Source organism: Durio zibethinus, chromosome 24 (genome assembly GCF_047325235.1).
Source record: "Durio zibethinus cultivar Kanyao isolate XHJ-2024 chromosome 24, ASM4732523v1, whole genome shotgun sequence".
NCBI lineage: Eukaryota > Viridiplantae > Streptophyta > Magnoliopsida > Malvales > Malvaceae > Durio > Durio zibethinus.
Window position 1 is genome coordinate 21,150,599 of NC_143185.1, and position 24,603 is coordinate 21,175,201.

The 24,603-nt window shown below is 32.4% G+C and overlaps 2 protein-coding genes across 3 annotated transcripts; one reads left to right on the plus strand and one right to left on the minus strand.

Moving 5' to 3' along the window:
* The first annotated feature begins 360 nt into the window (after window positions 1–360).
* On the plus strand, window positions 361–21,188 carry LOC111317250 (alpha-mannosidase-like). 2 transcript variants are annotated; one of them, XM_022919693.2, is made up of 29 exons: window positions 361–968; window positions 1,138–1,221; window positions 1,561–1,649; window positions 1,730–1,904; window positions 2,116–2,235; window positions 2,322–2,405; window positions 2,501–2,572; window positions 2,740–2,853; window positions 3,119–3,219; window positions 3,343–3,436; window positions 3,747–3,914; window positions 4,036–4,125; window positions 4,376–4,441; window positions 16,260–16,316; window positions 16,462–16,681; window positions 16,818–16,954; window positions 17,362–17,427; window positions 17,528–17,587; window positions 17,787–17,858; window positions 18,285–18,332; window positions 18,516–18,635; window positions 19,051–19,116; window positions 19,618–19,730; window positions 19,825–19,909; window positions 20,049–20,159; window positions 20,242–20,337; window positions 20,415–20,462; window positions 20,642–20,710; window positions 20,791–21,188. In XM_022919693.2, the coding sequence occupies exons 1-29, from the start codon at window positions 687–689 to the stop codon at window positions 20,977–20,979; spliced, it is 3,096 nt and encodes a 1,031-aa protein (XP_022775428.2). In that variant the 5' UTR covers window positions 361–686; the 3' UTR covers window positions 20,980–21,188. The 2 variants fall into 2 exon arrangements, with proteins under 2 accessions (XP_022775428.2, XP_089609448.1); XM_089753322.1 differs by lacking the exon at window positions 16,260–16,316 and having other exon boundaries at window positions 20,791–21,184.
* LOC149512042 (uncharacterized) lies at window positions 15,127–16,149 on the minus strand. Its single transcript, XM_089753988.1, has 3 exons — window positions 16,085–16,149; window positions 15,882–15,961; window positions 15,127–15,790 (listed from the first exon to the last, which is right to left on the minus strand). The coding sequence occupies exons 1-3, from the start codon at window positions 16,147–16,149 to the stop codon at window positions 15,267–15,269; spliced, it is 669 nt and encodes a 222-aa protein (XP_089610114.1). The 3' UTR covers window positions 15,127–15,266.
* Window positions 21,189–24,603: the final 3,415 nt, after the last annotated feature.

The following is a 24,603-nucleotide window of genomic DNA, read 5'->3' on the forward strand; positions in this document are numbered from 1 at the left end:
GATGTCTGTTTTGTTCTGAAAGTACCATAAAATGTTAATAAGACTGTCAAGCTTGACATGATGAACGATTCAAGCCACATTAGGCAACCTATGATTCAACTCTATTGTAGTTATTGCTTAACCAGCTTTAGCTATTACTCCTAAATTTCCAATTTGGAACTTGAAAGGATACCTACGTCTAAGCTTTAACGTTGATGGCGGCCACAAAAAGACATTTTGCACGCGAATTGCATGTTCATTTCTTCCACATTTACGTGCTGATTATTGGGTACTTTCTGCTGAAATTATTCTCAAAACAATTTCCTAATCTTATCCTATGACAATCTACTAGACCTCACTGAATCATTTGCTTACTCTTCTGGGTTCTTAGTTCTGAATCTGACCCATAGACGGGGAATTACCTCAGAATCCTCCAAAATTTTGCATCTTTGACACTGGCCATTACACGGAATGGTAGTCAACTCTTTATAAACAATTCCAGAATCCTCCAAACTTTTGCATCTATGACACTTGCCATTACACGGAATACGCAACTCTTTATAGACAAATCTAGTTAATCCCTTTAAAAACTCCCTCACGAAATGAGCTTTGGTTGGTCCGCCAGCCAGCAAATGCCAGAACAACGCTCCGTTGTCTTTTTGTTTTTGTCATATCAGTCTTGGATTTTATCTGTTCGAGGTGTTTAAATGAACTATGGCAACAGGGCAAAACCTGAATCATTTTTAGGTCAAAAGAAAATGAAAATGAGAAAACTTGAGAGTCATTTAGCTTCAGCTTTTGTTGTTGTTGTTGTTGTTATTTGTTGTTTGAATGTGAAAACAGTTAAAGGAGTGTACGTGAAGTACAATACCGGAGCTGGAATTGTTCCTGGGAAACTGAACGTTCATTTGGTCCCGCATTCGCATGATGATGTTGGCTGGTTGAAGACTGTTGATCAGTACTATGTTGGATCAAACAACAGCATTCAGGTTGATTCATATTCTGACTTTGACCCTGTTACTGCTATTACTTATTATTACTCAGTTATGGTTCTACCATGGGAACCTGGGACTGAAAGTGAGCCAGGAATTGCAGTCCATAACAACAAATTTTTTGTGATGTTTTGAAGTTTTGAAGTTTCTTTTTATTTCTGTGCAGGGTGCTTGTGTTCAGAATGTGCTGGACTCGGTTGTTGAAGCATTGCTTCGTGATCCAAATAGGAAGTTTGTGTTTGTTGAGATGGTAAATCAATCCGGTTGATTTTGATTACTGTTGGATTATATTTTCTTTTGCTATTTTCTAATCTAATTTTGTTTTTAAAGAAGAAAGAAATGCTCTTATGGACCGATATACGTTTAACTTTTAAGTTTGACCTTTGAAATTATAATCATTTGTGCATTTGTTCTGTAAAGAGCTGCCTCTTGGGGTTCTTTGAGTTCCTGAAATAACCTAATTAGAAGTTTGACACAGTTGGATTTCCTGTTAGAAGAATGATTTTATGATAGTAATCTCAAATCTTTCATCTAATTCTGACTTTCTAGTTGCTACCTTCGTCTAATTTAAGTTTGATATGAACCGTAGGCTTTTTTCCAAAGATGGTGGACAGAACAAAGTCTGGAAATACAAGAACAAGTGAAAAAACTTGTAGATGTTGGCTTGTTGGAATTCATGTACGTTGATTGCCAATCAACTTGAAAATTGAGTTTGATTATTGCATGTGTGTAACCAGCCTTTTGGGATTTATCTGCAGTAATGGTGGTTGGTGTATGCATGATGAAGCCACAACACATTACATAGACATGATTGATCAAACGACTTTAGGTCATCGCATGATAAAGGAGCAATTCAACAAGGTTCCTCGAGCTGGATGGCAAATTGATCCTTTTGGTCATTCTGCTGTGCAAGGCTACCTACTCGGAGCTGAGGTGCATAATTCAATCAATTTGTTGATCAATCCATTCCAATTTCAGGATAATTACTCTGTTCACAAGCAAAGCTTACCCAACTCTTTCCAGTTAACTAATTTTTCCATATTTTCAAGAGCCATTTAGTTTGTCAACAATTTAGGTACATTTTGTTTCCACTTATTTAATCTGGAGAAATGACACATTTTGGTTAGTTGCATTGTTCCTGCAGCTAGGTTTTGATTCAGTACATTTTGCAAGAATTGATTATCAGGATAGAGCACAACGGAAGAATGACAAAAGTCTAGAGGTTATATGGCGTGGGTCCAAAACTTTTGGTTCTTCATCTCAGGTTTGGAATGGAAAATCCTGCTATTTTTACATTTTCTTACTGTACGGAGTTTGGTTATATTAACTTTTTGTTTGCACTTTCTGCAGATTTTTGCCAATGCTTTTCCTGTTCATTATAGTCCCCCTAATGGTTTCCATTTTGAAGTGGAAGATGACTTTGTGCCGGTCCAGGTTTAGTGTTTAACAAGAGTTATGGTATCTATATATATTGTCTGCTGCTCACACTTCACATTAAGTTTTCCTGGTGTTACTTTCAATGACTGCAGGATAATCCTCTTCTATTTGATTACAATGTTGAACAGCGAGTTAATGATTTTATTAACGCTGCAATGACCCAAGTAAACTGTTTGCGCTTTTTTCTCTTTTTGTTGCTTCTGGAATTTGGGGCTTAACAATTGAAATCATGTTGTATTATGGTTTCTAAATTGCCTTTTAGCATTTTCTGCTGCTTGAGGTGAACCATAAGGACGCATATGACAGTTAATTTTCCCTTCATTTTGTCTAGGCAAATGTGACAAGGACAAACCATATTATGTGGACAATGGGAGATGATTTCCAGTACCAATATGCTGCATCTTGGTTCAACCAGATGGATAAATTAATTCACTATGTTAACAAGGTAGTTCAAATGACAAAATCAATTTAATCGTTAATTTTTCAAAAATATAGCATCTGAGCTTGAATTTACACTTGATGCACAATATTACATCAGACTGTATATCCTTGTTTACTGAATGATTCACTACAGCTCCTTGACTTTTATGGTCATGCAATTAAGTTTAATTAGATAAAGAAATCTGTGATTGCAGATACAAAATTGGTTTAAATTTGCATTTTGTGTTCCATTTTTCAGTTTCATTATTATTTGTGCTTAATTTTCTCAGGATGGCCGGGTGAATGCATTGTATTCTACACCATCCATATATACTGATGCAAAAAATGCTGCAAACGAATCATGGCCACTTAAAACTGATGACTATTTTCCGTAAGCACTGCATGTTCTTGTCCTTGTCATTATTCTCAGCCTCCTTTGATTTACCCCTTTCTCTTTTCCAGTTCAATTACTTAGACTAATCTACACATATCTTTGTCTGATGATTCTTGGCAGGTATGCAGACGGTCAAAATGCCTATTGGACTGGATATTTCACAAGTCGGCCAGCCTTGAAACGATTTGTTCGGATGCTTAGTGGATATTATTTGGTACGACATCAAAATTCCTCCTATTTCTTGGGCAGAAATATTGAATCAGAATGAGATAACGAGGAACCCTGTATAGACAGCATTTAATGCCACCCTTAACATATCCTGAGACTCAACTATTCTGTCTAATTGTTTTTCAAAATTTTCCCTCTAGTTTTCGTTACCACAAATTTGCTGGACCAGGATCTTTGTATATGAGTTTTGACATAAGATTTTCCATGTAAATGAAAAGCAGTCCGGGATGGAGCCTCTTTGTGTATGTTATTAATGGTAAATTTGAACTGATTTTCCCTATATATCTTTGAAATAGGCAGCAAGACAACTTGAATTCTTGGCGGGAAAGAGATCCGATGGTCCCAATACTTTTAGTTTGGGAGACGCTCTAGGTATCGCACAGCACCATGATGCTGTCACTGGTACTGCCAAACAACATACTACAAATGATTACTCAAAACGCCTTGCAATAGGAGTCACTGAGGTTGGAAGTTACCTCCCCCTTAATTTGACCCTATTAGTTTGTTTCTTATCTTGCAGTACTATTGTTCATGCAAGTCGGGTTTCTATTTTTCTTTTAAATTGAACAACTGCTTACATCACAGGCTGAAACTGTTGTATCTTCTGCTCTCTCATGCATAACTAAGAAGAATTCTGGAGAAAATTGTGAAGAACCTGCATTGACATTTAGCCAGGTGAGGCATTAAGAGGTGTTAATGTCTCCTTATTTGAAACGAAGAGACTGTTCTTTGACATATATTTCTTATATTTCACATATCTAAGTTTTTTTTTTTTTTTTGAAGTTCATTATATTTTTTCATCATGCTTCATGGATTTGACACGGCAAAAGAACTTATGAATTTGCTACAATTGCTGAACCATTTTACTTTAAAAATTAGTTTCCCTTCTTGGCCTAACAATGCTACTTTCCACCATTTCTAACAGTGCAACTTAGTCAACATTAGTTACTGTCCGCCAACAGAGAAGGATATTCCAGAAGGGCAGAGTTTGGTAATTTTTGTGCATTTTATTTGTTTTTGTTGTTATTTTTGAAGCAAAAAAAACTTTACTCACTGTTGTTATTTGCATTTTTTAACATCAGAAACATTACAATTTAAAACCTAATTAATAACTACCCACTAAAATCATAATCTTAAGATTAAGAGGTCATGAATAACAAAAAAAATAACCAACACCAAAAAAACAGGAACAACATGAAACATTCAACTAAGCAACATTCATGAATCCACATTAGCAATCCTAAACACATCTTCTAACACTCCTCCTTGCTTTAGGAGCTGCAAACACCAAGTTTGGTCCTCAGAAATTCAAACTTGCCAACTGCCAATGGCTTGGTGAAAACATCTGCAACTTGATCTTCTGTTTTGCAGTAGACAAGAACAACAGCTCCATCTTTCTGCACTTCCCTTAAGAAGAATAATTTAATATTAAAATGTTTAGTTTTCCCGTGAAACACAGGATTTTGAGAGATAACAATGGCAGCTTGGTTGTCAACAAGTGTCACACCCCGAATCAAGACGTAACACGGTCATATTACCTTGAAGAAAATCTCAAAGTAATACGAAGCCTTCTTTCTTAAACATTCTAAAATTCTTCAATAAAATAATCTACCAAGTAAAATTCATATCTTTAATCCAATTGATGATACATCTTTATATATCTAAATACAAACCATATAAAATACAAAACTATCTCTTAAAATCTCATTGGCCAACATATTTTCCGACAATTAAGTAATCTTACCCATTTCATCTTTTAGCTTCACATAAGACTAACCAAACTTATCACTTAGTCATCTATAAAGAAAAAGTAAAAAGGGAATGAGCAAACCATAGCTCAGTAAGTATAGGCTCACACACCTTATCAAATCAAGCATCGTTTTCTTACACATCATATAGATCATTCAAAACATTCATCAAATCATAATATCAAAACATTTCAAGATCATCGTTTTGTCAAATATTTCATAAATTCATAAATCAATGTCAAAATATATCACTTCATAAATCATTGTAAAATATGCTATCATTCAAATATCATAATCAAACCAAATCCTGGATCAATCATTAAAATCATCATAAATCATCATTATCATTCATTTATCATTAGCTACGATCACTGCTATAACCCGTGACATTTGTCGTATCGACAATTTCATTATCATGATCATTGTTAACTATTATAACCCGTTAGCTAGGGCTTACGCTAACTACTATTATCCGTTAGCCAGAGTCGTATGATCATGTCTTTGTTAACTACTATTACCCGTTAGCCAGGGTCGTAGAACTAGTTCTGGTGTCGATGATCCCACTTCTCAAAGATGTAAAAACGTAGCCATCACAAAATCATTCTTTAAACATAAAACATTTTCTCATTTCATTCATAAGCATGATCCATCATTTACGTAGCAAAACACAAAACAATCATATGCTTGATCCCATTTTCATACATTGAAAATAATAAAATAAAATATTCATTCAATTAGAAACATATATATATATACATAGTTTCGAAAACAAGCAAAGTGTGTGAGATTCTACTTACCTCTTTTTGATTCCACCACTAGTTTTTCTCTTAAAATAATTAAGGGCCTATCCAAGATCATTTCGATAGATCATAATTTAATCAACCCTTTTTGAGACCATTTATACAAAAATCAACTAAGTTACACAAGGGTTAACTTAACTAATTAATACTAGCAGCCTGACCTCTTTTCATTAAAACAGTCATATCTTCATATATCCAAATCAGAATTATAATCTCTTTAATGCGTTAGAAACTAGACTTGATAAGATTTCTAACCATATATGACACACCTCGTAATTCCTTGTAGATTAATTATAAAAATTTTTGAAATCCACATCATATATTGCTGCCAAATAGCCTGTATACCTTCTAATAAAAATTATATATTTATTCACAGGAAACTCCAAATTCAATTCCGCTTATTTCATTGGAAAGTAGACTCAATAAGCTTCCCAAACATATATGGCTTAATCTGTAAATCCTTGTATACAAATTAAGAAGAATTTCATAATTCAACCCTGATGTTGCTGTTTTACAGCCTGCATATTCTTAAGTTAAAATTAGATAACTTTTCATTGAAAACTCGGATTTGACTTTCGTTGTTTCATTAGAAACTAGATTCAACATGCTTTCCACTGATATATAATAATCACAGCAATAATCTATCCATTAATACAAAATTCTATTTTAATTCATTATTACATATCATAACATCTCATTCAAAAACATAATTTCTTCTTCAATCTTTAAAAACTAAAATCCTTACTTTCAGCTTACAAACTCCATTCAATAATCATCAATGAATCTTAAGAACATGAAATAAACAAAGCCCAGTAATTTACCTAAATAGATCATTAAGATTAATGAAGGATTTCAAGATTTTTCTTGATTTTTCTCTCAAAACTTCAACTCCAAGTAATAGCAATCAACTTGATATTTCTTTTCAATTAAAAAGAGGGCATGTACTCACCTTTAAGGGATTAACTTTATTGTAGCCTCTGATTGTGAATCTCTAACTTGATTTTTCATATTCTCTAACCCTAAAGAAGATGAGGAAGAAGAACTCTATTTCCTTTCTGTTTCACGATAGTTAGGTTTTCTTTCATCTAATACTTCAGCCCTTTTTCTTTTACTAAATAATGTCTTAATAAACTGATGGGCTTTAGTATTAGTCTAGCCCAATTATTATTTGGGCTGGGGTTTACATTCTCCCCTCCTTATAAGAAGTTTCGTCCTCGAAACTTGATTTACATCTAAATCTCATTCATCTAGTTTTGCAATCATATCTCTTACCGTATGATTGTTTCATTGAACTTTAAAAAAAAATAATCATCTTGCTTTAAAACTTATTCTTTCTAATCAACCATTTGAAAAAAAACAATTTCAATATGTTAAAACTCATATCATCTTGAATTTTTAAATACTCATATCCAATCACATAGCTTTTACTAAAATATTCTCTTAACATAGATTTATCATATACACTAAACATCAAAGGTGACAATATTCTTTATTTTGAACCTTTTCACTTTTCCTAGAACTTTAAATGTCTTTACAATGCAAACTTAACCTTTCTTACTTTATAATCCTCGTAATGAGTACAATTGATTAACCACTTGAAACAATAGATCATATCTCCAAATTTTGGTATAATTCTTAGGCTTACTTTAAACCATTACTTAATCAACCAAAATTTATCAGCCATTTGTTCCATAAATTTAAGAAATAAAAGTTTTTCTTTTTTGTCCTTATGCCAATAAGTCTAAGACTTAGATCTGCTTCCATACAAAACCTCAAAATAATGAATCATTGAATGTTTATCTTATGACTATCGTTATAAAATATTTCTCTTCAAGTCATGACATAAGCATTTCTTAAAAGAATGTCAATCAACAATAAAGCCTAAAAAATGAAGGCAACACAAAATATTCTTGTCCAAAATCCATTAATCCTTATTTACTAAAGATTCATCATTTTCTCAACTAATAATAACACAATAATTTAGAACTTAAAATCAATTCAGGCTTCCACTGCGCACTCTGATATTTTTTTTCCAATACAATTCAAACAAATTAACTTTCATAACATCGTTTTGTAACAAGAAAAGCATGTGTCCACAAAATTCCTTGTAATATGCTTCACACCATGTGTTCATAACCATAACAACCTTGAATAACAATATCAACAAATCATTTTGTCACCAAAAAGATATCACATAATACTTTAATTTTCTTTTCTTTTCCACTGACAACATAAAATTTTCTATCAATTAACCATTATAATACATATGACATCAATGCAATAAATCATATCCATAAATTTACACCATGTAAATTCAAACATAAATCTCTAATTATCAAAGTTGTCTTCAATTGTGAATATTATTCTTTCTAATACACCAATTATCATATAACAATTGATTCTTCATAATCCCCACAAACATCATAATGTCTCAAATTCTCTTTTTACCAAATATATTGCTATCATCTTCACGTCAAATTAAAAACTATGCATCATAATCCATAAAAGAAATTCTTTTATAAAGTTTGAACCAATAAGAACTCCAAACACTTGAATTCACACTAAAAGTATAATTATGAACAATAGCCAAATGCATCACATTATTTCAAAAGTTCTCTCAAATTTCTCTAAAATCGAATACATGCTCAACATCACCAAGTACACAAAATCATCACTTGTAAGATTTCAACCAATCTTTTGCCCTTGTAAAATTCAAATAATCATTTGCACTTGTAAAATTTCAAACAATCATTCTTAACCAAAACATGCAGATTTTTTTGTAAATCGATTACTCCTTTAAAACTAACTTCCTTACTAAATCATCTAGACAATCACAATTTTAATTCCTTGCTAAATACACAACCCTATACCACAATAAGTCATGTTCTCCATAAATATAAAATTCGAAGGAATCCAATAATATACTTCAACTAAAAACTATAACCCCAAATTAATCACTTTAGCCATTAAAAAAAATCAGTACACCTCAAATAGGAATTTAATGATCAAACTTTAAATTAACTATACAAACATCCAACTCGCATAATCAAACCTTAAATACTTTCTTAATAAAAATGTAGAACCAAATCAAGTGAACATCCTTCTTTACGTATATAAAGCTATTTACCACAATTATAACATTTTGGACTAAATCCATCACAATAAATTCTCCAACATTATAATCTATAAATAATTGCATCAAAATTTCAACATATCATTTCATTCCAACTCCAATATTCTATACTTTTAATTCCAATAATGTACACTCCTATTCTAATCTTCATCATTGATCAAGGATTCACTTAACACTTATCAAATAATTTCAAAACCTCATTAAGTCAAAAGTCTTTTCTCAAACCCATAGGATCTCCAACGACCAAATTGTTCTCTTAAATAATCCTTTAACTTATAAAATATATCTCATTATAAGTGACGTCAAAAATCTCTTCAACTTATAAAATCGCACTATATCAAAGTAATTACACTTTCTCTTAACTACAAGATCCAAAAGTAATATATAAATATCAACAAAATAACTACACCAAGAATCCATTGAATCATTGATTCCTCAAAATTCATTGAAACTTTAACTACCCCAAAATTCATCAAATCATTTACTTGTACTCACCACTATAGTCTATGGATCAAAGTTATGTCTTTGAAAATTTTTCACATTATCCAGAGGTCATTATCTAATTCTTAAAAATCTTCACATAATATATATATTGTAACCATACTCATAGAATATCTATTTCAATTTAAGGATCATAAACTATATTCTTTGAAAATCACCATTAATCTACTTATCATAAATTAACTTCTTAAAAATCTCCAAAGATCATAATTGTAGTTCTTAAAAAATCCTCAAAATCATACTATAAGCTCTTTAACATCTTACATAGTTTAAGAACCATAAACTGAACTCTTAAAAAATTTTCAAGAAACATAACTTAAGCTTTTAAAAAAAATCTCAACACAATCTACAAATCATAATCTACCTCTTTAAATTTTCCAAAGATTGTAACTTAAGCTTTGATACCATTTTTGTCACACCCCGAATCAAGATGTAACACGGTCATATTACTTTGAAAAAAATCTCAAAGTAATACGAAGCCTTCTTTCTTAAACATTCTAAAATTTTTCAATAAAATAATCTACCAAATAAAATTCATATCTTTAATCCAACTGATGATACATCTTTATATATCTAAATACAAACCATATAAAATATAAAATTGTCTCTTAAAATCTCATTGGCCAACATATTCTTCAAAAATTAAGTAATCTTACCCATTTCATCTTTTAGCTTCACACAAGACTAACCAAACTTATCACTTAGTTATCTGTAAAGAAAAAGTAAAAAGGGAATGAGCAAACCACAACTCAATAAGTATAGGCTCACACACCTTACCAGATCAAGCATCGTTTTCTTACACATCATATAGTTCATTCAAAACATTCATCAAATCATAATATCAAAACATTTTAAGATCATCGTTTTGTCAAATATTTCATAAATTCATAAATCAATGTCAAAATATGTTACTTCATAAATCATTGCAAAATATGCTATCATTCAAATATCATAATCAAACCAAATCATGGATCAATCATTAAAATCATCATAAATCATCATAAATCATCATAAATCATCATTATCATTCATTTATCGTTAGCTACGATCATTGCTATAACCCATGACATTTACCGTATCGATAATTTTATTATCATGATCATTGTTAACTATTATAACCCGTTAGCCAGGGCTTACGCTAACTACTATTATCCGTTAGTCAGGATCGTATGATCATGTCTTTGCTAACTACTATTACCCGTTAGCCAGGGTCGTAGAACTAATTCTAGTGTCGATGATCCCATTTCTCAAGGATGTAAAAACGTAGCCATCACAAAATCATTCTTTAAACATAAAGTATTTTCTCATTTCATTCATAAGCATGATCCATCATTTACATAGCAAAACACAAAATAATCATATACTTGATCCCATTTTCATACATTGAAAATAATAAAATAAAATATTCATTCAATTAGAAACATATATATATATATACATAGTTTCAAAAACAAGTAAAGTGTGTGAGATTTTACTTGCCTCTTTTCGATTCCACCATTTAGTTTTTCTCTTAAAATAATTAAGGACCTATCCAAGATCATTTCAACAGATCAAAATTTAATCAACCTTTTTTGACATCATTTATACAAAAATCAACTAAGTTACACAATGGTTAACTTAACTAATTAATATTGATAGCCTGACCTCTTTTTATTAAAATAGTCATATCTCAATATATCCAAATCAAAATTATGATCTCTTTAATGCGTTAGAAACTAGACTTGATAAGATTTCTAACCATATATGACATACCTCGTAATTCCCTGTAGATTAATTATAAAAATTTTTGAAATCCACATTATATACTGTTACCAAACAGCCTCTATACCTTCTAATAAAAATTATATATTTATTCACAGGAAACTCCAAATTCAATTTCGCTTATTTCATTGGAAAGTAGACTTAATAAGCTTCCCAAACATATATGGCTTAATCTGTAAATCCTTGTATACAAATTAAGAAGAATTTCGTAATTTAACCCTGATGTTGCTGTCTTATAGCCTGTATATCCTTAAGTTGAAATTAGATAACTTTTCATAGAAAACTCGGATTTGACTTTCGTTTGTTTCATTAGAAACTAGATTCAACATGTTTTCCAATGATATATAATAATCATAGCAATAATCTATCCATTAATACAAAATTCTATTTTAATTCATTATTATATATCATAACATCTCATTCAAAAACAGAATTTCTTCTTCAATCTTTAAAAACTCAAATCCTTACTTTCAGCTTACAAACTCCATTTAATAATCATCAATGAATCTTAAGAACATGAAAGAAACAAAGCCTAGTAATTTACCCAAATAGATCATCAAGATTAATGAAGGATTTCATGATTTTTCTTGATTTTTCTCTCAAAACTTCAACTTCAAATAATAGCAATCAACTTGATATTTCTTTTTAATTAAAAAGAAGGTATGTACTCACCTTTAAGGGATTAACTTGATTATAGCCTCTGATTGTGAATCTCTAACTTGATTTTTTATATTCTCTAACCTTAAAGAAGATGAGAAGGAAAAACTTTATTTCCTTTCTGTTTCACGATAGTTAGGTTTTCTTTCATTTAATACTTCAGCCATTTTTCTTTTACTAAATAATGTCTTAATAAACTGATGGGCTTTAGTATTAGTCTAGCTCAATTATTATTTGAGCTGGGGTATTACAACAAGAATCTTCGTGCTTTCCTCCTGCTCTAAGTTAAGATCGATTAAAATCTTCCTTAGCCACAAAGCTTGATTAACAGCAGCTGTTGTAGCAATAAACTCTGCTTCAGCTGTGGATTAAGCTACAATTTCTTATTTTTTTGAGCTCTTTGAGAAAACACTAGAACCAAGTGTGAAACAATAGCCTGAAGTGCTCTTAATATCATCAATGAAACCTACCCAATCATTGTCTGAGAAATCAACCAGCTTAAACTCTTTGCTTTTTGTGTATTTAATGCCAAAATCACTTGTGCCTTTCACATATCTAAGCACCCTCTTTGCAGTCTTGAGATGCCATTCACTTGCACATTACATAAACCGAGACAAAATGCTTACAGCATTCAAAATGTCAGGCCGAGTTACTGTGAGAAACATTAAGCAACTAATCAAGCTTCTGAAATATGCTTAATCAATCTTCTCTATTCCATCTTCTTTATAAAGCTTTTCTTTTGAGTTCATTGGTGTCCTCATTTCTTTACATTCTTCGAGTTTAAACTTCTTCAAAATCTATTTGGCATATTTCTTCTGACAGATGAAGATTTCATGTTCATTCTGTTTGATTTCCATTTCAAGAAAAAAGGTCATCAATCCAAGATATGTCATTTCAAAAAACTTCATCATCTCTTGCTTAAACTTTTTCACAATACTTGTGTTGTTCATGTCACAAATAAGTCATTCACATATAGTGAGATGATAAGAATGTCAGCTCCATTGTGCTTGACATATAATGTTGATTCAGATAAGCTTTTGACAAATCTCAAGTTCTGTAAATATTTATCAATCCTGCTATACCAAGCTCTTGAAGCTTGCTTCAATCCATAAAGTGCCTTTTTAATAAGATAAACCTTGTCTTCTTCTCCTTCCTTGACATAGCCTTCTGGTTGTTTTACATAAATCTTCTCCTACAAAAAACCATTCAAGAATGCTGACTTGATATCTAATTGGTGCACTTTTCAATTTTTTTATGCTGCAAAGGCGAGTAAGAGCCTGATGGTATCGAGTCTAACGACTGGTGTGAAGGTATCTGAGTAGTCCACACCAAGTATTTGAGCATATCCTTTGATCATGAGTCTAGCTTTATACTTATTTTGATCCGTCTTGGCCTCTTCATAATTTGTAGGTTCATACACAGTAATATTGCATCTTTGATAAACATCAGAAAGTAATCTTATACCTCTGATAAGACTGTCATCCACCATTTCATTCTTTCAGTCTCCAATGCTAGGAAACTTGAGCTTATGCTCTTTTAAGGTTGGATCCATCTTTTTTGCATCATCCCAGTTCCACTCTTCATCTTTCATAAAGTGCACATCCTTGCTTATAATAATTTTTTCAATTTGTGACTGGAAAACTTTATAAGCTTTTGCAACTGAGCTGTAGCCAATAAAGATGCCTGAAAGTGCTCTTTTATCTAATTTATCTTTCTTGGTCTATGAAACATAAGTGAAGCACGAACATCCAAATATTTTAATAAAATTCAGAGATAGTTTATAACCATACCATGCCTCAAAGGGTGTTTGATCCTTCACTGCTCTTGTGGGAAGCCTGTTTTACAAAAAAATAGTAGTATTTGTTATTTCAACCCAAAATTGTTTTGGCAGGTTCTTCTCATGTAGCATACATCGTGTCATCTCCAATATGAATCTATTCTGTCTCTCACTTACTCCATTTTGTTATGGAGTGTATGGAGCGGTTAATTGATGTTGGATGCCTGCCTTTTCACAAAAATGAACGAATGCTTCAGAGGTGTACTCTTTGTCATTGTCTGATCTGAGAGTTTGAATTCTACAGCCACTCTTGTTCTCAATTCTGGCTTTAAAGTTTCAGAAGACTTGAGCCACCTCTGACTTGTACTTTAAAAAGAAGATCCAACACATACGAGTGAAATCATCAATGAATGCAACATAATAAAGACTACCTTTCAGAGAAGATATTTTTTGTGGGCCTATAATGTCAGTATGAATTAATTGTAACTTCTTTAATGCTCTCCATATTGCCTTGAAAAATGGTTTCCGACTTTGCTTTCCAAACTGACATGCTTTGCATTTGGAATATGATCATTGAGTTTTGGAAAATCATTTACCATCTTCTTGGATTTCACTTGCAGTAACCCCTGATGATGATAGTGTCTGAGCCTCTTGTGTCATACTTCAGTGATATTTTCTTTGATTGGGAAAGCAGTTTGCTCATCTTCCAATAGATTTAAAGCAAAACATTTCTTTTTCATTTTTACTTTGAAAATATCTTGGCCAACTGCATCTTTAATCAAGTAACTTTTATCTTCGAACACAACTTTATAACCTTTTTCAATTAGTTGTCCAACACTTAACAAGTTTTGATCAATTTCAGGGACATATAATACATCAGAAATGAACTTTGTACCTAAACAAGTTGAAATTACAACTGTTCTTTTTTTCTTCACAGTTATGTACTTGCCATTACCAACTCAAACTTTCGATGAGTTTGCGTTGCTTAGTTCCCTGAATAGATCCTTGTCATGTGTCATGTGATTAGTACAACCACTATCTATAAGCCAACTCTCACTTGATTCGATGTCGGAGAAACATGTAGCTACGAACAGGTAATCCCCCTCCTCTTGATCAGTAATCTTTGCATCTTCACCATGTTGTAAATTTTTATTTTTACAGATAACAGCTTCATGCCCCATCTGATTACATTTAGTGTATTTAGCATCAGGTCTTCTCTAGCATCTTAATGGAGGATGACCCTTCTTTCCACAATGTTGGCAACGTGAATACGATTTTTTTTTATTTTTATTCTTTCTTTTTGCATTGGCTGATGCAGTACTTGCCCCATTTCCTTCAAAATCTTTTTTCTTTTTTCTTTTGCTTTTGGCCACATTTTGATGCTTAATTGCCAAAGCTCCTTCAATTGTTGTATCTTCCCTCATTAGTCTTCTTTGTTCTTATGCTTGCAAAGCGTTAAGCAATTCTGCTAAGGATATTTTTGACAGATCCTTTGTATTCTCCAAGGCAGTGATGGTTGCTTCATATCTTTCAGGTACTGTAACAAGAATTTTTTCTACAATTCTTGAGTCAGTAAATTCAGATCCAAGAAGCCTTACTCTGTTTGCGATACTCAGAAGCCTATCGGAGTAATCTTTAATCATCTCGGAGTCCTTCATTCTTTGAAATTCAAATTTTCTAATCAAGTTAAGGACTTGCATCCCTTTAATTCTTTCATCTCCTTCATATTTATTCTTGAGATAATCCCATATCTCTTTTGCTGACTTCAGAGACATTATATGAGTGAAGATGATGGATGAGACTGCAGCAAACAAGCAAGCCTTTGCCTTTGATTTCTTTGTCTTCTTTTCTTTCTGTGCTTTGATCTGTGCCATGGTGGGATTGTTTAGAAGTGTAGGAATTTCATAGTCTTCTTCCACTGCTTCCCAAAGATCTAAAGCTTTCAAATATGTCTCTATACGTACTGCTCAAATCTGGTAGTTGTCTCCGTCGAACACTGCTGGAGCAATTACAGAGAAACTAGCTTCAGCTTCCATGACGCGTCAATTTCACACACAAATCCCTTAAGAAGAAAGCTCTGATACCAAATGTTGTTATTTTTGAAGCAAAGAAAACTTTACTCACTGTTGCATTTCTTAACATCAGAAACATTACAATTTAAAGCCTAATTAATAACTACCCACTAAAATCATAATCCTAAGATTAAGCCATGACCACCAGCATGAATAACAAAAAAAATAACCAACACCAAAAAAACAGGAACAACATGAAACATTCAACTAAGCAACATTCATGAATCCACATTAGCAGTCCTAAACACATCTTCTAATAGTTTTGTTTCAAAGATGCATTGTTGAAATTTTGTTCACTTTTTGCTCCAAAAAAGAATTAAAGGAAATTTCATTCACCTTTTTCTAAACGGTCACTTTCAGGTGGTGGTGGCATATAATCCTCTTGCATGGAATCGTACTGAAATTGTTAGAATACCAGTGAGTACATTTTTTAGGAATTGTAGATCAAATAATGGCCCTGTTTAGTGGTGTAACTTTTGTGTCCCTTTCTAGAACCCCAAAGGGTTAATATAACTTAGAATAATAGCCTTTCAATCTCATTTGAAATGATACCTTTTATCAGGTTAATGATGCCGATCTTGTTGTCCAAGATTCATCTGGAAATAACATTGAAACACAATATTTAGATTTGGATAATGTTACAAGAAATATAAGGGACTTCTATACAAAGGCTTACTTGGGACTGTCATCGGATACAGTTCCAAATTACTGGCTACTTTTTCAAGTATCTGTACCACCACTAGGTTGGAATACTTACTTCATTTCTAAAGGAGCTGGGAAAGGTAGATATTTCATTTCTTTCACTTCCAGCACTTGACTGTTGTTGAAGTTTAATTAAGTTAATAGGAAAATCCAAATTATGGGAAGCTTTATTTTCTTACTTGATCTGTTCTATCTTTTTATATTACAATGATGTAGGACAACACAGAGTTGGAATTATCTCAGCAACAGATTCTCCTCAAGATGATACAATTGAAATTGGAAATGGAAATCTGAAGCTTTCTTTTTCTACAAGTTCTGGCCAACTCCAACGGATGTATAATTCTAGAACAGGAGTAAGTTGTTTCTCATTTCCAGATATTGATCGTGAGATTTAAACATCTTGATTTTGTGGTTATACATGATCTGCAGTGAACTAAGCCACAATTCATATGTCATCAAAAAGTTTGGAAATGCTAAGTATATAGGAATATTAGTTAAAATGGAGATTGAGTAAGATCTATGTAACTTTTCTTATTTCTCAAAGCCATTAGTAGAAATTACAGTGCTGTTTCTCTTTTTTCTTCCCCTTTTCTTCTTCTCTGCTCTTACTTCTATTAAATAGGGTTCCTATCATTAAATATTCACAGAGATGTTAAAGAAGTTTAATACCTCTCCAGCCATGGGCACAGATTTTGGTTTTGTTCCCTAGAAATGTTCTGAATGCCAGTACATAACCATCTTTAATTTCCCATTTTACCAGGTTGATGTACCAGTGCAGCAGAGCTACCTCTGGTATGGTTCAAGCAGTGGTGATGCTGATCCTCAGGTAAGCAATCACTGTGCCTGGATTTCAATTACAAGAGTTCACGTTGAGGTGGTGAGAGCCCGTTAAAATGCCAGTTTTATAATGATGGTCATTCTTACAGGCTTCTGGTGCATATATATTCCGGCCTAACGAGGCACCTCCAAGTGTTGTTTCACGATCAGTAAGCCTCTTATTGAACATCGTCATCACCTAGGAATATCACAAGTCCAAGAAATATAATGTTTGTTAATTCAAAACAGCCTTGTCACAAGTTTTTTCTATTGGACATTATCCCCTGCATGCTATTAATGGAGTGTAGTAGAATTTTCAAATTCAAATTTATTCTTTTATTTTCTTACAAGTATTATGTTTATCTGCAGGTGCCCTTGGATGTCACTCGTGGACCCCTAGTCGATGAGGTTCACCAACAATTTAACGAATGGATCTACCAGGTCATCATTTTTATATGAGTTCACTTCAGTGGTTAGGGCTCATTTTTATTATCGGAGGCTGAAAATGCTAAGTTTAAGGGTTTTAAAGGCATCACCTTTTAATACAGAATTATCGATATCTGTTTTACACACCATCATATACTTGCACACAAAATTTTGAATACGGACTGTGAAAGGCACAAAGATGATAAATTTAGATCCTATCCTTGCAACAAAAAGTTCTATTTTGCAGAAACGTAATAATGAAGTGATTCTTATTTTTTACAGTAATTATTCTATGAAATAGTCGTTTATGAAACGGAATCAGCTTTACGTAAATATATTCATGTAAAGTTCATGCTTCCCTCTTCCCATGAAATTCTTGATTGTTAATTTTTCTAATCTTTTTGCTAAAAGCTAATTTTTCTATTTATGTTCATTCATTAGATCACCAGACTCTACAAAGACAAAGAGCATGCTGAAATCGAATTCACTGTAAGCCACATCACCGTGATTTAATCTTTATTTATCTTTTCTTTGACCCACTCTAATATGAATTTGAACTGTCTATTATGGAAAGCAATGTCTCAGGTGAATGTTATCTACTGTATATAAAGTAGAATGGTATCATCTCTCTTGATTCTTGCCAAGTATTTCTGACAATTTTCTGTTTTGAAGATCGGTCCAATTCCCTTGGATGATGGTGTTGGAAAGGAGGTCATTACTCAAATGACAGCAAATATGGTCACTGACAAGATGTTTTACACTGATTCTAATGGGAGAGACTTTCTAAAGCGGGTAACTTGTGAAACATCCCTTCTCTTTGAGTATCTGATAGTCTTTACTGAAGGAACATGAAGTTGTATTAGTTTCAATTACAAGCTAGCATAGTGTAGGCAACATATATATATGTATATGTGTGTGTGTATATATATATATATATATATATATATATATATATATCTCAACTGATCATTATGTTTCTTGAAGCTGGCTGGTTTTGATCTCGGATACCTTGTGCTTTCCCATTAGATTTTATACAACAGGATGTACAACAGAATATGTAATAGTGGATTGTTATCAAATTAACTTCTTATTTTAAGAGTCCAAAAACAACATGTTCTCTTTTTGAATATTGATACAAAGTTTCTACCTGCATTATGGCTGCTATTATAGTGTCAACCTAAAATGTATGGTCATGGCTCTTTTTCAGGTTCGAGACTTCAGAGAAGATTGGAACCTTGCTGTTACTCAACCTGTAGCAGGAAATTATTATCCAGTAATTTTCTCAATTTTAGTTTGGCTACCACTAAAATAGATACACGTCAAAACTCATAGATGACTACTTAGATAGAGGCTTGGCTAGCTGGCCAAAATGTATGCAAAATGTTCCTTGCTATCATGCTGTGAGTGTTAGTTAGAAGTCAGGTTGCTTGATATTAGTTTAGATCTTCACTATTTTGTGGTTGCATCAAAAAGATAAAAGAGTTTGAAACCTCTGTGATTGTTCCATTGGCCTTGTGTGGTTTGACACATCATGCTAACAACTGGTCTATTTCTTCACTTCATAGAGAAGTTCAAGAACTTGTTTTGCTAAGAGTCAAATGGCATATACAGGCATCATTTAACTGAAATTATTTACCATTTCTGCTTATTTTTAGGTTTTCATGGTATATACCGAGATTGTTCTGGTGCTTCTTTTTTATAGTAAAATATTAATGCCTTGAAACAATACTCCCATATTGAATGTGTCAAATAAATCTTTGCCTAACTTTTCCAGATTAACCTTGGAATTTATACTACGGATAATATATCTGAATTCTCTGTCCTGGTTGATCGTGCCACCGGAGGATCAAGCATTAAAGATGGAGAAGTAGAATTAATGCTTCACAGGTTTCCTTTACTACCTGCTTTTATGCATTCACACTCCTAGTGTACCTTTTAAGGTAGATATGAACCTGCTAAATTCTCTTTTCTAATGCTCTAGGCGGATGATATATGATGATTCCAGAGGAGTGGGTGAAGCCCTTGATGAAAGTGTATGTGTAGGAAGCACATGCGAGGGACTGACGGTACACTCTTTCATTGCAACAGCATCTCCTTCACTATTCATGCAAATCATCTAATAGAATTGTGCCTAAACCCTAAACCCTAAAACCAACTAACGTCCCTATGCTTCAACCTGATTTTTTTTCCATGGTTTTGGCTCAGATTCGTGGGAATTACTATATTAGCATCAACCAGATAGGGGAAGGTGCACGTTGGCGTAGAACAACTGGTCAAGAAGTTTACTCACCTCTTCTATTAGCTTTCACACATGAGGTATATGTAACTTGATTAATTATGCCATAAAATATGTCCTACAGTGGTAGATCATAACTGTATAAAATGATTGATCATTCAGAAAATGGAGAACTGGACAGCATCTCATTTGACAAAAGCAACTGTCATGGATCCAGGGTATAGCTTGCCGCTCAATGTTGCTTTAATTACTCTTCAGGTGACAGTTTTAACCCAATTTTTAACATGTTTTCTACTTAACATAGCTCTGTTTCATCTAAAATAATAATTTTGCAGCAATTGGATGATGGAAGTGTTCTCCTCCGTTTAGCACATCTGTATGACGTAAGTGACTTTATATCCCAAGCTGCACTTCACATTTCCATTTAACCATAAAACAGTTTGCTCAATGGGGCATTTTTCAGTCACAGCCTCGTAATGCAACTGCTAGAAATACTGTAACATGATTATTTCTTGGATTATAAAAAATTTGACATTGTGATGCTTGTGAATGTTTTAACCAGGAGGGTGAAGACACCATGTATTCAACTCTAGCTAAGGTTGAACTAATGAAGATGTTTAACGGAAGAACGGTAAGTGTAACTTTTCATTTATATGTTTCAACCAAAAAAAAGCCATCCACTTGTTAAAAAAATGGTGTTGCTTTTTTCAGATAAAGGAAGTGACAGAAATGAGCTTAACAACAAACCAACTGAAGTCAGAGATGAAGAAGTTGTCATGGAAAGTAGAAGGTGACAACGGAAACGAGCCCTCCCCTGTAAGAGGAGGCCCTGTTGAAAGTTCAACTCTTGTCATCGAGCTTGGTCCCATGGAGATCCGCACTTTCCTGTTGAAATTTTAAATTCCATGTGTATTCACACCTTCAAAACAATTTCTGACTAATGAAAGCAATAATGCATTTTCTCAATTTGTCCACGGGTTATTGACATCTGAATGATAAATACAATACTAATTAATAATCGGAAGGATTGTAACTGACTATTCCCTTATTCTTCAGTTGTACATATTTTTTCATTAGTGGCAAGAATTGGAAGGCTTTCGTTTGGTTATAGTGACTATAATTATGAAGATTAGAATCTGCAGCTTCACCCTCCAGGCCTGCGACTTGCCAGAAAGTGTTAGTTTGGAGTTGGACCCTATTTGTTAGCATCTTCTGGACATTATATGTACAACTGGATTAAAATTGTCTTCATCACCTGTTATAATATTTGTCTTGATTGTTTCTCATTAATTTGAACTGATCAAATCAGAGTCAGCCTCGTGTTGCTAATATCAGAAGCTTTAAATTTTCATTATCGATGGCAAATGGCGATAACTGCTCCTCCTGTGGAGGTCCCACTTCCGATAATGGCATTATAAACTCTTTACTGATAGTCATATTGGATTTCTGTCCATTATCTTCATGGGTTCGTATACAGGACAAATATAAGTGCTATAATTAGGTATATTACGTTACGTATCCCCTGAGACCATTTTAATTTAGTTGGGTTTATCACCTCCGTCTCGTATCCTTCGCTTTCAACCATTTTTGTTACTAAGGCACCAACTCTTCTCAACTCTCGACCCCAATCCATCAGGGGCCACATCCAACCACCCAAATGCGACTGGTGGACCCCCAAATGCCCTTCAAAGCTAGCAATGCGCGCACCACGTTCGGCCATATTGGATACAGGGCCGGTTTTATGCCATTTAGCGTGTAGCATGACTATAAGCTGTATAGCTTTTCGTGATATGCGTCACCAACGTGGAGGGTGTTGGATTGTGAATTTGATGATGTGTTTGTTTAATTGGATTGCTTTAAATTTATACCACTAGCTCTCAATGGCCACAAACTTTTTTTTAAGTCCAAGTAACGAATCAAATACTCTTTTTTATTGAAAATAATGATTCAAATTTTATAAAAGATTTATTTAAAATTTGTTAGAGATTTATTTGAGATTTATCAAATATTACTTAATGGATAAGAAGACTTGTAAAAGAAAAATTTTAAGAGAAAAATAATTCTTAATAGGTAAATTTGACTTACAAAAAAAAATTCTAAAATAAAAGAGATTTTTAATAAGTAAGTTTGGCTTATAGGAGAAGAATTTTAAGAGAAAAAAGATTCTTAATGGACAAATTTGTATAATTATAAATAGGTGAAGTCTTTATAAGATTAGGTATTAGAAAAAGATGTAAGAAAGTTATAGAGTTTTATGGGATAGATACTTAATAGGAGTATTGAGGCTTTACGTCTTATGAGTGTGTATGTTTGTTTATGAGTGGACTAGAGGACACTGAGAGGATCTACATAAATATGATATATGAGAGCATATATGTATATGTTTTGTTATGTTAAAAGAGTGTACAAGAGTTTGAGTTTGTATTTGTTTTGATTGAGAATATTTTATAAGATTAGAAGAGATTGAGAGTATCTTATAAATATTAATTATTAAATGAAGTTGATGATTTGATGTATGTTTGTAATTTTTTATAATTAATAGATTTTATTTTTTATCTATAAACATAAATTAATTAAATCAAATTACATTAAATTATTATATTTTATATATTTAATTTATTATTTAATTTTACTTTCATTAATACGATTGAATTAAAAACTTTTAACCCAACACTTTTATTGTAGAAACCAATCGATTGTCAATGGTTCTTAAACCTTCGTACCTTTTGGTGCAAAATCTCCGGTCGATTCTTTGTCCGATTCTGATAACAAATGTTCTCATCATTTACATGATTATATCTACTTTATTGGCTTGTAAATTTGTCTATAGATCAAAAGAAAAAAACTAAAAAAAAAAAAAAAAATTCTTATGAACAACCCATCCAAATCAAGATAACACCTGTTAGTATCAACAATCATACGGAAGATCTTTCCTCTCTACAAACATTTTTGACTGGACCCTATGAGTTTGTCCTTTGGAGGCTTGAAATTTTGCAACCTAGATCTTACCTACCAATTTGTGGCCAACCCTCTTCCCTAAAAAAAGAAAAAAAAAGTAACCTTTAAATGATTAAGAATATAAAGGCATAGGATAAACTATGACCAAAAATTTACTTTAGCAGTACTCTATCGTCTTTTTTTGTCAAAAAGGTAAACGTAGAAAATGATTATCTCAGATATTATTATAACAAAATCTTTTTATATTAATAAATTGAGACACAACATAAATTTTTATAAATTGGTTTAATTTAATATAAATAAATGTATTTTAATTGCTTTGAAATACCGGATAAATCTCATAAAACTTTCACCACTTAAAAATCTATTGGATGACCTTAAGAAAGCAGAGAAAGCATATGGAAAAACGATGATAGAGATTAAGAAACCAACCACGAAGCAGTAAGGGTAAAAATTAAAAATAAAAATATTTAGCACAAGAAGATTCATACTTAATTTATTATTTGAATATTTTATAATTTTATTTTATAAAAAATATTTGATAAATTTAAATTTAAATTTTTATTTATATATTATAATAAATTTTTAAAATTTTTTGATGTAGGATAGATGTGTCTTCCAAATCTAATTATAGGATAAACAATGAAAATAACGAGGTGCTTTCCTACGATGTCTCAAGTGGAGGACAGGTGGGTTTTTGGAAGCAAGAAAAAAGAGGGGTTTGCGCCACCAGCTGGCTATTGCTTAGTGAAAGACAAAGGAATGAAACATGATTTGATGTACTTTTTTTTTATTTTTATGATGTTATCCTGTTAGGTAAAGGCAATAAGAATGGGAGAGTGTGGGAGATTTATTGGAGCACACATCAACCAAGTCATGCCGCTTTAAAGGTGAACTATGACCTTGGCTTGTTTAAGTCCATAGGGAGATGATGGATTAGTGAGGTGGAGTCACAAAAGCTAAGCTCCAGAGGATGAAACGCTTCCAAATCAAGCAAACGTATTGCACGCCCACACCCTTTTTTTTTTTTTTCGGTTTTTATTACTAATTTTAAGCCGCCCTCTTCAAAAGTAGCCCTTTTATTTGCAATGGATTGATGGCAAATGTGTAAAGCATCAACTACCCCATCTTTTTACAATTGAATTTTATTATTAGAATTGAATTATATTTGAAATTAAAAATTAAACCCTTTTATCAATAAAATGCGAATGTTGACACTACCCTCACTTGTTTCAAAAATTACCTTTCTAATACAATGAAGGGAGTTTATATATATACCTTACAATCATTAATTAATTGCATTTCTATAAGTAAACTGCTTTATCACAAGATTTCTTTTATAAATACAATCATGAAAGTCTTTAATAATAGTAATAATAAAAATAATAATAATAATAATATTAGCCGACTAAGTAGAAATACCATATCCCACCGAAAAACCAATTTTGAAATGCCAGTCACACTGACTGGGGTTAACCATGAATTCATGGTCCCCAATTTTCCAACCATTGGCTTATTACTTGATGGTAGAGGCTCTAGCCGGCCCCATTCATTCATTCATTCATG